The sequence below is a fragment of the Lutjanus erythropterus genome, chromosome 21, assembly GCF_056507025.1.
Source record: "Lutjanus erythropterus isolate fLutEry1 chromosome 21, fLutEry1.hap2, whole genome shotgun sequence".
NCBI classification, from domain to species: Eukaryota; Metazoa; Chordata; class Actinopteri; order Lutjaniformes; family Lutjanidae; genus Lutjanus; species Lutjanus erythropterus.
In genome coordinates, this window is record NC_139337.1 from 1470520 (window position 1) to 1482612 (window position 12093).

Here is a 12093-nt window from a genome sequence, read left to right on the forward strand (position 1 = left end):
TAATATTATAACCACTTTGTATAAAGTGTATAGTGCTGTTTTTGTGTTTGTATTGTTGTCTGTTTTGCTGCTTGATCGGAACATTTTTTTAATGGCTAAGTTAGAAGAAAAAACATAAAAACAACCATTTGAGGAATCACTTAGTTGTAACAGAAGTAGAGCCAGGTGATAATTTAATTGTCAACTATTTTGAAAGTTGATTATCCATATCACTCATTTTTTCAAGTAAAAATGTGACCCTCTGTGTGTATGTGTGTGTTCCCAGGTGCAACCAGTCTGTCCCCTGTACTGGCCACTGTGTGTGGTCGGGATCCTCCAGGCTCCCTCCACTCCACAGGAGACTCTATGTACATTCACTTCTCCACAGACAGCAGCGTCAGTGGCCGAGGCTTTAACGCCTCCTACTCCAGAGGTCAGACGTTGTTCCTCTCAGGATTTTCAAACAGCTCTGCTCTTGCCTGGAAGTGTCAGTTACAGGCAGGAATTTCTCTCTACAGTGTGCAGCAGGGACTTTGACACAGTCTTTTGTTTTGGTTCAAGCATTTAACTCACCTTCTGTCAGAGAAGATGGATTCTTAGGATGATAATAATAATAATAATAGTAATAATAAAGCCCCTCAGTGCAGTGGCCTCCTGCAGTCTTATTCCGGCTGTGAGGTTGATAGGCAGGTGTACGTGCCATGGCAGTAAATACAGTGTAGGCAATAAATAGGGAGTGATCACAGACAAATTTACGCTAATTTAACAGGAGAAAGTTTTGGGTCATCCAGTATTTAACATCCATTTGATGTTTGGCTTAACAGCAACATTTTCCCCATGTCATATCCCGTTGTCCACATATTGCACTACACTGATCAGATGATACTTGTCTTTTCAGGTTGTGGTGGCCTCCTGCATGTGGACAGGGGCGTGCTGAGCAGTCCACATTACCCCCAGAACTACCTGCCTGGTCTGGATTGCAGCTGGCATGTGATGGTGACACCTGGCTTCAGGGTGTCTGTCACCTTCCAGAGCCCCTTCCAGATTCAAGGCTACGGAACTGGCTGCAGCTCAGGAGACTACCTGGAGGTAAACAACATATGGATCACAAAATCAGTAAAATATGAATTAAGTTTCAAAACTAGATCCAAACACACACATAATTCCACCTAATTAGGAAATTAAGACATCCAAGCTCTTCTGCATGTACCCTCAAACTGCTCCATTGACGTGAAACAAGTCTGAACCCTGTTGCTTGTTTACACATATTCTCATGCTGGAATTATGCTTACCCACCACCATAAACAGCTCAGGGGTGTTTTTTGTTTGTGGTGGGGGAGTGCCCTAATTCTGAGAGGAGTCTCCCAATCTTGCTTTTTCCTCCCATGTATGTATGCATTTAATGTGGCCTGTGGGAGCTTGCAAACAATATATTTACAGTATGCAGATAGACCCATGCAATAAGTACAGAGAAGTGGGTGTGGGCATGTCCTTTAACAAATTGGTTGTGTTCTGTAACACTGTGGGCGTGACCTTTTGCAAAGTGGGCGTGGTGTTTAATGATTTAGCTGCATTGTGTAACGCTGTGGGTGTGTCCTGTGATGACATGCGTGTGTAATTTACTGTTTGGCTATTGTGTAGCGCTGTGGGCGTGTCCTCAGGTGAAGTGGGCGTGGCGTATATAGATTGCGGTGTGTTGTGTGCCGTTTTGGGCGTGCCCTGTGATAAAGTGGGCGTGTCATTTATAGATTGTGATGTGTTGTTTGGCGCTGGGGGCGTGTCCTTTGGTGAAATGGGTGTGATGTCTAACAATTTTAATGTGTTGTGTAACATTGTGGGTGTGCCCTGTGGTGAAGTGGGCGTATCATTTGGCAATTTGAGTGTGTTATGTGACATTGTGGGTGTGGCCTGTGGTGAAGGGGGCGTGGCATGTAACATTTTATGTGTTGTATGACGTTTAACAATTGTAGTGTGTTTAGTGACATTGTGGGCGTGCCCTGTGGTGAAGTGGGCGTGTCATTTGGCAACTGAGTGTGTTGTGCAATGTTGTGGGTTTGTCCTATTGTGAAGTGGGTGTGACATTTAACAATTTTGATGTGTTGTATGATTTATGGGCATGTCCTATGTGAATGGGCGTGGTATTTAACCATTTAGATGTGTTGTGTGACATTGTGGGCGTAATGGTGAAGTGGGTGTGGTATTTAACCATTTTGTGTTGCATGACGCTGTAGCTGTGTCCTGTGGTTAAATGGGCTTGACAGTTTTTGATGTGTTGTATAACATTGTGGGCATGTCCTGTGTTGAAATGGGCGTGGTATTTAACAATTTTGATGTGTAGTGTGATGCTGTGGGTGTGCCTTGTGGTAAAGTGGGTGTGTCGTGTGACAATTCAGAGCGTTGTATGCTTTGCGGATGTGTCCTGTGTGAAGTGGGCGTGGCATTTAACAATTTGGATGTGTTGTGTGACATTGTGAGCGTGTCCCATGGTGAAGTGGGTGTGTCATTAAGCTATTTTGGTGTATTGTGTGATGCTGCGGGCGTGTCCTGTGCTGAAGTGGGTGTGTCATTTAACAGCTTAGCTGTGTTGTGTGGCGCTGTGGCCTTGTGCTGTGGTAAAGTGGGCATGTCATTTAGCAATTTTGGTGCATTGTGTGACACTATGGGCGTGTGCTGTGTTAAATTGAGCATTGTGTGGTGATGTGGATGTGTCATATGGTGAAGTGGGTGTGTCGTTTAGCTGTGTGTAATAAAACAGACACCTGACAGTAAAAAACACTGACAGCTACATTTAAATACATAAAGATTCAGAGTGAAGATACAGAAGTAGTGAGAGCTGAACATAAAGAGACTTTTGAAACCGTCTGTCTCTCTGCTCTCCTGCACACATGAGCTCAGTATCACAGCACTCACTTGTTGGAGGAAGACAGAAAGGAGGTTCGTCACCATTGGTACATGGCCCACTTCGAGGCGAGTCAGGCTCCTTTTGAGGGGAACCAACAACGTTTTCTTGGTGGAACTTTATTTCACGACTCATGGTTATTATTAATTCCCTGCTGTTTCCACAGGTCAGGAATGGCCCTGATGCTTCATCTCCACTACTGGGGGGGCGTCTCTGTGGTACAAGTCCACCATCGCTCCTCCAGACAACTGACAACCACCTTTTCATTCGCTTTAAGTCTGATGCCAGCAATGAGGCCAGTGGCTTCAAGCTGACATTTGAAGCACACAGTCGGGGTATGACCAATAGAGTTCATCACAGTGTCATATAACATGATGAAGTAATCAGTGACTTCATCAGAGACCTAGGAATTAGAACAATGTTATAACTGGAACCATTGATAGTTATAGTAAATGTAACAGCTCAGATGTTGGTGGAAATGAAGACATTCTGATGAAGGCAGAAGTCAGTTCATTTAGGTGCTTCAAAGTGGTGCAATATAAAGTTATTCTTTCTGTTTTTCCACAGCGTGTGGAGGCTTCATTGAGCTGAATGATAATGATCCTCCAGGGTACATCACTTCACCTAATTATCCACAGAACTACCCTCAGAACAGCGACTGTACCTGGGTCATAGCTGTGCCCAACGGAGAATCTGTCCAGATTGACTTTGAGGATGAATTCTACATTGAGTCCCATGCAAGGTACACCTGCTGCTTTCTCTTCATGCTGTTGCTTCATACTGCCAAGATTTACAGAAAGTTTCATCTCATGATTTATTGACAGATGCAGTGAAATGCATTTATACTCTTTGACCTACAATAAGAAAGCTATCATCATTCTGATATAAGATCTACAGCATACTGGTGCCACACCAAAAATGAAAAAACAAACAAACAAAAAAACCCCATCAATATGACATAATAACTTGAAAAGCTGCTTTTATAAGAATATATTTTAAGGTTAAACTTATCATCTTATAACAAGATCCTTTTCTGTCATAACAATATACAGTTTGTCTTTTAATAATGTGAGCTGTTTCATGTTATAATGTGATAACTTATTGTTAGAGCATAAAACGTTACTTTATAACGTGATAGCATATTGTTATAATCTGACATTATATAAAAATATGTCGTCACATCGTAACAATATAAGTTTTCAAGATATAACATGAAACATTTTGTAGATTTGTAGAATTTTTGTGTGAAATGAAAAATGTATTTGTGGAGAGAGTCAGTTACATATATATCCCAAAATACATTTTTGTATCCTTCTGTGTGCATTTATTTTCTATGAGACTGATCTAACTCTATACCTTTCATGTGATGTTATTACAAATACACTCTTGTTATATTTATGAGACAGCTGACTGGGGTGGGCTGGGGTGGGGTGGGGTCATGAGAGTGTGGAGACCTAAACTGGGGTCATGGGGCAGACATTGTTGGAGGAACCCTGCCCTCTAACTTGAACTTTCATTGGGAAGTTTAAAAATATTCCTTATTTCTATTTTTGAAATATTCACCTTCTGTCATCTTGAAGCCATGCTTTGGGGATCAGGATGTTCATGAGATGTTTTGAGGTGTTTATTCATGTATTCCTCAGCTGTGTGTACGACTACTTGGAGCTGCGTGACGGCTCAACTTCTGATGCTGACTTAATTTCCCGGCTCTGTGGTAACACCCGACCATCTACCCAGCATTCAACAGGCTCCTCCATGCTGCTCAGGTTCCGCACTGACACCAGTGTCACACACAAAGGCTTCAAGGCAAAGTACTCCATAGGTAAACAAATCACAGTCTGCGCGTGATGGATTTTTTTGATGGATGAATTAAAACACTATGACAGAGGATTACAGCCACATGATAAATGTATTTTACTTAATTTGAGTTAAGGAATTCTGACATTATTTCCAGAATTCTGACTTTAAACTTTGAATTCTGAGATTAAAGTCAGACATCTGAGTTGCATTTCAGAATTCTGAGTTTAAAATCAGAACTTTGAAACTAAAAACTGATGGTGATGAAGAAACAGCAGAAATGACTTCTAGTATTTATATCAAGATTATAAAAGAAAAAAGCCGAACACTAATGGCTCTACTCTCATTTTGTTTCCCAAATTCCTCACAGCAACATGTGGAGGTACATACATAGGTCAGGGGGGTACAATCCGCAGCCCCGGCTTCCCAGGGTCCAATTATCCTGACGGCTCCAGCTGTGAGTGGTATCTGGAGGGGCCCACAGGGCACTACCTCACTCTCAGCTATGACAACTTCAACCTGCAGAACACACCATCATGTTCTGCTGACTATGTGGAGATCAGAGAGTACAATGCCTCAGGTGAGAATACAAAAGGACAGCTTCAGCTACTGTTTTTGTGTCTTAAAGGTGCTATCCCCTTTGTATTAAAAATACATATTTTTTTCTTACCTGTAGTGCTGTTTATCCATCTTGATAGTTTTGGCGAGAGTTGCAGAGTTTTTGAGATATCAGCTGGAGAGATGTCTGCCTTCTTTCCAATATAATGGAACTAGATGGCACTCGGCTTGTGGTGCTCAAAGTACCTAACACTTTTGACCCAGTTATGCAAGTTAATCCACACATTGAACACGCTGAACTATTGTCTTTCTACCAAACTACACCTGCCAACCATATCACCGTACAGAAGGAAGCATGAATCTACTCATGAATGTTGTCCATGAGTAAATGCACATATCCTTCTGCACTGTGATATGGTTGGCAAGTGTAGTTTGGTGGTTTCAGTACCAATATGTTGTCACACATTGTACATTTATTTTCCCAACATAAGTTTCTGTTCCTGTATGAAAGTGAAATGAAAAAGAATTAAATGTAAGGAGGAAAGGACTGAGGCAACAGTGATATGATCCTTGACACTGACGTGATAATAAATGAAGATCCTATTTTGTACTATGTGTAGGGCGCCTGCTGGGCCGACACTGTGGCAGTACACTTCCAGCTTCCATCGACACGTCTGACAGCTTTGCCTACGTCAAGTTTGTCAGTGACAACAGTGTGAATGCAGCTGGCTTCAGCCTCTCATTTGAAGCCAGTATTGAAGGTACACTCATCTTTACAGGGTTGTTTGCTTAGGGATCACAAACTACATTACATTTACTTATACATATGCAGTTCACATGCATGTGAGCTTTTTTAACGGAGATCTGAAGTCTTGCTATGCCACTAGCTGCTTAAACTAATTACAATCTCTCACTGAGGGTTTTTAGTTCAAAAATAAAATGTGTAGGGTAAACTATTCATATTCTATAATAAAATATCATCTACTACCCAGACTTGTTGTATGAACTTGAAGCCTTCATAATTTCAACAGTTAAACAGTGACTGATTTCTTAGATTTCAAAGGTTGAACTCCTTAAATCCATGGCCACTGTGTGTGAGCAAATGTTCCAACAATTGAGCCTCCAGGCCACCCCATTGTAACAGTTTTTAACCATGTTAACCATGTTATCCATATTAACCACTCTTTGATGCCATTTTCTTGCACAAACACTTCTGATGTAAGGAGCAGAAAAAGTGGCTAGAAAAGACAGCACAGAGGCTCTAATCAAGGCTGCACAAGAACAGACCCTAAGCATCAGACCCATGGAGACAGAGGTCTGCCTTAGTAGGCAGGACCCAAAGTGCAGGTTGTGCAAAGATGCCCCTGAGACAGTCCATCATATAGCAGTGGGGTGCAAGATGCAAGCTGGGACAGCATCCATTGAAGTGGGCAGTTGTGATAGATGTGGCAGTCCAGGTGACAGAAACATCACCAGGAGAGTGCTGTCCTGGGAACAGCTAAGATACTGTGCCAAACCTTCAAACTGCCAGCTTTTGGCTTTTTTGTTGTACTATGTTGTACTAATGTTTACTCTACTCTTGTTTAGGCACCCAGAGATAAATAACATTTATTCACTATAGAAAATTTTATTTCTCAAGTTGAATATAAAACAATGACTTATAGTTTTCCTTTGGTCTTCCGACAGCCTGTGGAGGAGAGCTGAACGCTCCCTCAGGAACTATCTCCTCTCCAAATTACCCCAACTTGTACCCGCACAGCCGGGTGTGTCGCTGGGAGCTGATAGTGACACCAGGCCGCCGGGTAACACTCACCATCAATGATCTGCGTCTGGAAGATTCTGGTACCTCCTGTGTATATGACTACGTTGAGGTGAGTCCTTTTCTGTAAATTTTTCCTCACATTTCTTTACTTTATCTCTTCCAGTGCAGCTTGCTCCTCATTTATTTCCTCATATTTAACCAGGATGGAGATGAACAACAAGAATTTAATTTGTATTAGTGATTCATTTCAATTGTTCATGCTTTTCACACCACAAATGAATTCCATTCACCTCAAATGTATTGGAATGGTGGTAAAGGAATCAGGAATCACGACCATTCTCAGAACATATCACTGTTATACCAACATACCAAGAACAGTGTAACTCCAATAGAAAAGCTGATCCTGGGAGTGTTGCTGCCTTGCTGCAGACCTTGTGTCTCCATGGTAACGCTTGTCTCGTCTAGGTCCTTAATGGGTTGGCAGGTGATGCCCCTCGCCTGCAGCGATTCTGTGGTACCATACCAGCAGGCACCCAGGTGCACTCCTCCGGCAACACTATGACTGTTGTGTTCAGCACTGACTCTTCTGTGTCAAACGGTGGCTTTACAGCAACTTACTCCTCTGATGAGCCTGCAGGTAAAATGCTCTTTTGGACCAAACTGAACTACAACATACAGTGCTTCAAGATCATCAAAAACATAACATCTATCCATCATATTTGCACTCAGACAAGATTTTGTACTATAAATGACTATACTATAATATAACGTAAGAATTGCTGGTTATTACTGACAAAACATTAGCTGGTTTGTGGCAGCTATTATAAAAAAAAAATCTTAAGTTCCATGAGGTATTGTGTGACTTCACAAGGAGTGGTGCTCCGTTCAACATGGAGAACAGTGATGGAGTCAAAGAATGTGATGTAGATTATCATCTGGAATCCTGGGATGTCGATATTCTGAAAGTCAATAGGAAAGAGTGGTATAGCCAGAAAATACATTTGTTGGTGTGCTTGAAGAAAATCAGGTGGGCCTAGCCCAGTCTAAGACCATTAGCTTCTGAAACACTTTTTTTTTTAAATTTAGGCATCTAAATTTGCTTTTGGTCATTATTTAAGAAGTCTTTAGGATTTAGGATTAGTGTTTAATTAATTAAAGCCTTCTCATTCTCTTACTATTTGTTAAACAAACTGGATTGGTTAGAGTAGAGTAACTAGTAAGGATAGTGTCTCTGCTTTATTACTGACAGGTACATAGTCTTACCTTGGCTTTGGCCTCTTCAACTCAAATGAAGCCCTCTGATCCCAAATGAAAGGAAAATCACAATGTTTGAGTTTATTGGTCTGCAAACCTCTAAATGCACTCAATTACATGGTTAAAAAATAAAGAAATTTAAGTGTTTATTAGACCCTATAACATAAAATCTTGATTTGTCAGGCATTTATGAAACAAATGAAAAGATTAATTGATCACAAACATTTTGATTTTATAAATAAAAACAAAGTCTGTTCATTGCTTTTAGAAAAAATGGTACATTTCACTTGGTTTGGTTCTTTTTATTTAAACAGGAACCTTGTTATTTTGCCTTGTGGTCAGCAAAAACTATACAATCAATATAAATCTGAATTGGTCATGATAAGTTATGATAGCAAAGGAACTGTTTTCTGAAAATCAATTAAAAATTAGGTATTATTAGTAAGTGTTATTAATAAGTGTTCACATGGTAGTAATAATAATAATAATAACAACAACAACAACAACAACAACAACAATAATAATAATAATAATGCTGCAATGCTGTATTTAATACACACTTTTCAACAGGATTTTACCATAAAATAAGGTCAAAAAATATTTAGTAATTGTGGGTTGTCAATGCAGTAAATAAAAAATATTAGTAACAATATATCTGTTATTCTTACTATAATACTTTTTCAATTAGCAATTAACAATTAACATAGATTTTGCTGCCAAAACTGTTTTACCCATGAAGGCAGCCATGTTGGATTTTGCAGTCACAGGGTGGCTGCTGCCTGCAGTGCACTGATAATCCACCAGGAGGCAGAAGACATGTCTCAGATTACATACAACATGTTTTTCAGGAAGGTATTGATCATACTGATGTTGTAGAGGTCTCAGAAACTTGCATATTAAATATGATACGTATGGCATTAATGGTCAGCATGGAGGATACGTTTTGTGTGTGACTGATGCAGCGTATTGTGTTATTTGTGTGCTCCAAACATTTACTCATCCCCTGTTGTTATTAGTGTGGTGTTTGTGTTCATGTTCTTGGTGAGCATGTCTGTGCCTCAGTGTGTTCCTACATTTTCATGTTCCCTTTCGATAGTGTGTGGTGGAACCCTGAACAACCCAGCTGGTGGGAACTTCACTTCTCCTGGGTACCTCATGTCCAACTACAGCAACAACCTCAACTGTGAGTGGCTGATCCCGAACCCACAACACATCAACTCCTCTATTGTGGTTTTGATAGAAGACCTACACCTGGAGAACCACCAGACCTGCGAGTCAGACTACCTTCAGTTCCGCTTAGGTGAGTTCACACAGAGGTCTCTGCACCTCAGGAGCATGTTTTAAAATTAACCCCAAAAGACATACTTCATGTGGTTAACAGGGTTACCTAAAAGTCTACTACCAACAGGGAACTTCACGAGCATATTATTAAAATTCATGTGGCTGTTAGAATGTTTTTGGACTGTTACGTTGAACAAAAACATTTGTACAACATTCTTAGATAATCCTGACAATGTGGTGAGGACTGAGAACCGGGACAGACTGGGACAGGCTTGGACAAGCTTGGACAGGCTCAAAGCATGTCTAGGAAAGATGTGGATGGATGGATTCTATACTTTATCCTTTTCTTTTGTTAAAACTTTCCACTCTCTCCCTCAGGTGACTCAGATGGGGAGCTGTTAGCCAAATTTTGCGGGCAGACAATCCCCCCAGTTCCCATCGTGGTCTTTACCCCAGAGCTCTGGGTGCATTTCCAGACTGACACTTCCCAGGGTGACCTGGGCTTCAAAGCCAAGTACTTGTTCTCTGGTAAGACACACACTGGCTACTTCATTAACTTCATGTGTCATAGGGTATAATTAAACATGCGATCAACATATTTCTAATGCAGCAGTTATAATGTCACCATCACAGTCTTTATATGGATGATTGTCTCTTTGCAGAGTGTGGAGGCTGGCAGACAGGGGAAGGAGGGGTGTTGTCCAGTCCTAACTACCCCAACATCTACCCCAGTCCCAGTCGCTGTGCTTGGCTGCTAGAGGCTCCAGCAGGTCACACCATTACAGTGAGTCTGAACCAGCAACCTATCACCAGTGCATAACAGCTGAAGGGCTGAACTAGCTTCAGTTACATGTGATGGGACAAAACAAAATAAAACTGTGCAAATTGAATCCAAATTTCCTGGCAGTTGCAGACTCACTCAAGTAGTAAAGCAAGACAAAGTGATGAATTACAAATTTACCCAATGAAGATAACACAACTGTACCATGTTTTGTTGTCCACTGCAAAATTTTTGTAGATGAACAAAATTATCTTTGGTATCATTTTTTTTCAGTTGGTGCTCAGTGGTGTAATGTTAGCTCTTTATGGTTATATGCTGTCAGATTGGTTCAAACAAAGTGGATAAAGGAATAAAATGTTGGCGCTCTGAGAATGAATTGTGTTCATCATAGTTGATTCAGGAAATAAATGGAAGTGAAGTGATTTTAACTTTTTCCCTGTCAGCTTTTTTAAAGTTGCATTTATGAAAACAAACAAACCAAGCAACCGTTTTGTTCCAGCTACATTCATTCTTTTTCTGAGCACTTGATTGTTGTTTGCCTCAAAAAAATCCACTTTTCAGACAATAACCTGAGCAAACAGCCTTTTTGTGATAGAGACATTTTTAAGCAGAATATTGGCTTCACATTTTTATTTTTGGCTTTTTATCATTCTCTATTATGTGTGTGACATCACTGTCACCAGTAACATAAAATAGCAGAGAAACACTCAGGGCACAGGGGCTGGTGCATTCTCTGCCCCGCCTGCAGCACGAGTCCCGGAGTTCTCTGCCCCAGCTGTGGTGTGTTTCCCAGGAGCTGCAGAGCGAGTAGCGCTGTTCTGTGCCAGGGTCACAGAGCTGTCTGTCCTACGATCTGAACCTGAGCACTGATGTATTTCATGTTATTTACAATTATCTTCTTCTGCTGCTCAATGGCTGCAGAATTGCTGCTCAGTTATCTTCTGCCACTGACGAGATATCTTGTCAGAAAAAAAATAAATAACAGACACTGTAATCTTGGGGATGCGGGGAGAGTATCAAATATTTTCAAGTCAAAAGTCTCACGACCAAGTGAAGTTGTGAGTTAATGTGCTGCTGTTGCTTGTAGTTGTAGAGGCAAAAATCACTTATTTGCATGTTCAGATGTTGCTGAGGTTGATTACTGTTCAGTAGCCACCTACCTTGTAAATATGTTGCATTCCCCTGTTTTACTGCAGCTGACCTTCAGCTACTTCAACCTGGAACCCCACTCTCAATGTGGCTGGGACTCTGTCACTATATTCAATGGAGGATCTCCTGGCTCCCCTGTCATTGGCCAGTACTGCGGGACCTCCTCCCCAGGAACCATCCAGTCAGGATCCAACAAGCTGGCTGTAGTCTTCCTTGCTGATCACAGCGTGTCCAGAGGAGGCTTTCTGGCCTCCTGGTCTGCTGATTCCTCAGGTGAGTTTACACTAGCTAAATGAACATGATGTACATAATCTTTACTGAACTGATATACTGTGATAGAAGTACATATAATAAGTACACACATTCTACAGAGCATTACAGTTGTATGTCCTATGTGTTTTTGTTTTTTTTTATCAAGGCAAGGATCTGTTCTCTCCACATAGGTTACCATCAACTGCCAAAATTAGTTGTAAATGTTTACTTAAGCCTTCTAATTATTTCATCAAATTTTCTGAACTGCATCATGTGTCTAAAACTGTTTTTGAGTGTGGGCGATATATTAATATAACATTCTGTATCAGAGTACACATGATGTTTGGAACTATCCTAAGCTATGTTTCCACCCAAAGCACC

The 12093-nt window shown here is 40.9% G+C and overlaps 1 protein-coding gene across 1 annotated transcript in view; it reads left to right on the top strand.

Annotated features, from left to right (window-relative positions):
- Window positions 1–12093, top strand: part of cubn (cubilin (intrinsic factor-cobalamin receptor)) — an 81898-nt gene that overhangs the window by 51945 nt on the left and 17860 nt on the right. The window contains exons 41-53 of the mRNA XM_084747165.1: window positions 266–412; window positions 878–1068; window positions 3045–3213; window positions 3446–3620; window positions 4522–4700; window positions 5046–5255; window positions 5854–5994; window positions 6920–7104; window positions 7461–7632; window positions 9346–9549; window positions 9909–10058; window positions 10193–10314; window positions 11508–11733. Coding sequence (XP_084603291.1) covers window positions 266–412; window positions 878–1068; window positions 3045–3213; window positions 3446–3620; window positions 4522–4700; window positions 5046–5255; window positions 5854–5994; window positions 6920–7104; window positions 7461–7632; window positions 9346–9549; window positions 9909–10058; window positions 10193–10314; window positions 11508–11733 — 2271 coding nt within the window. The remainder of the gene's footprint in view (window positions 1–265; window positions 413–877; window positions 1069–3044; window positions 3214–3445; window positions 3621–4521; window positions 4701–5045; window positions 5256–5853; window positions 5995–6919; window positions 7105–7460; window positions 7633–9345; window positions 9550–9908; window positions 10059–10192; window positions 10315–11507; window positions 11734–12093) is intronic.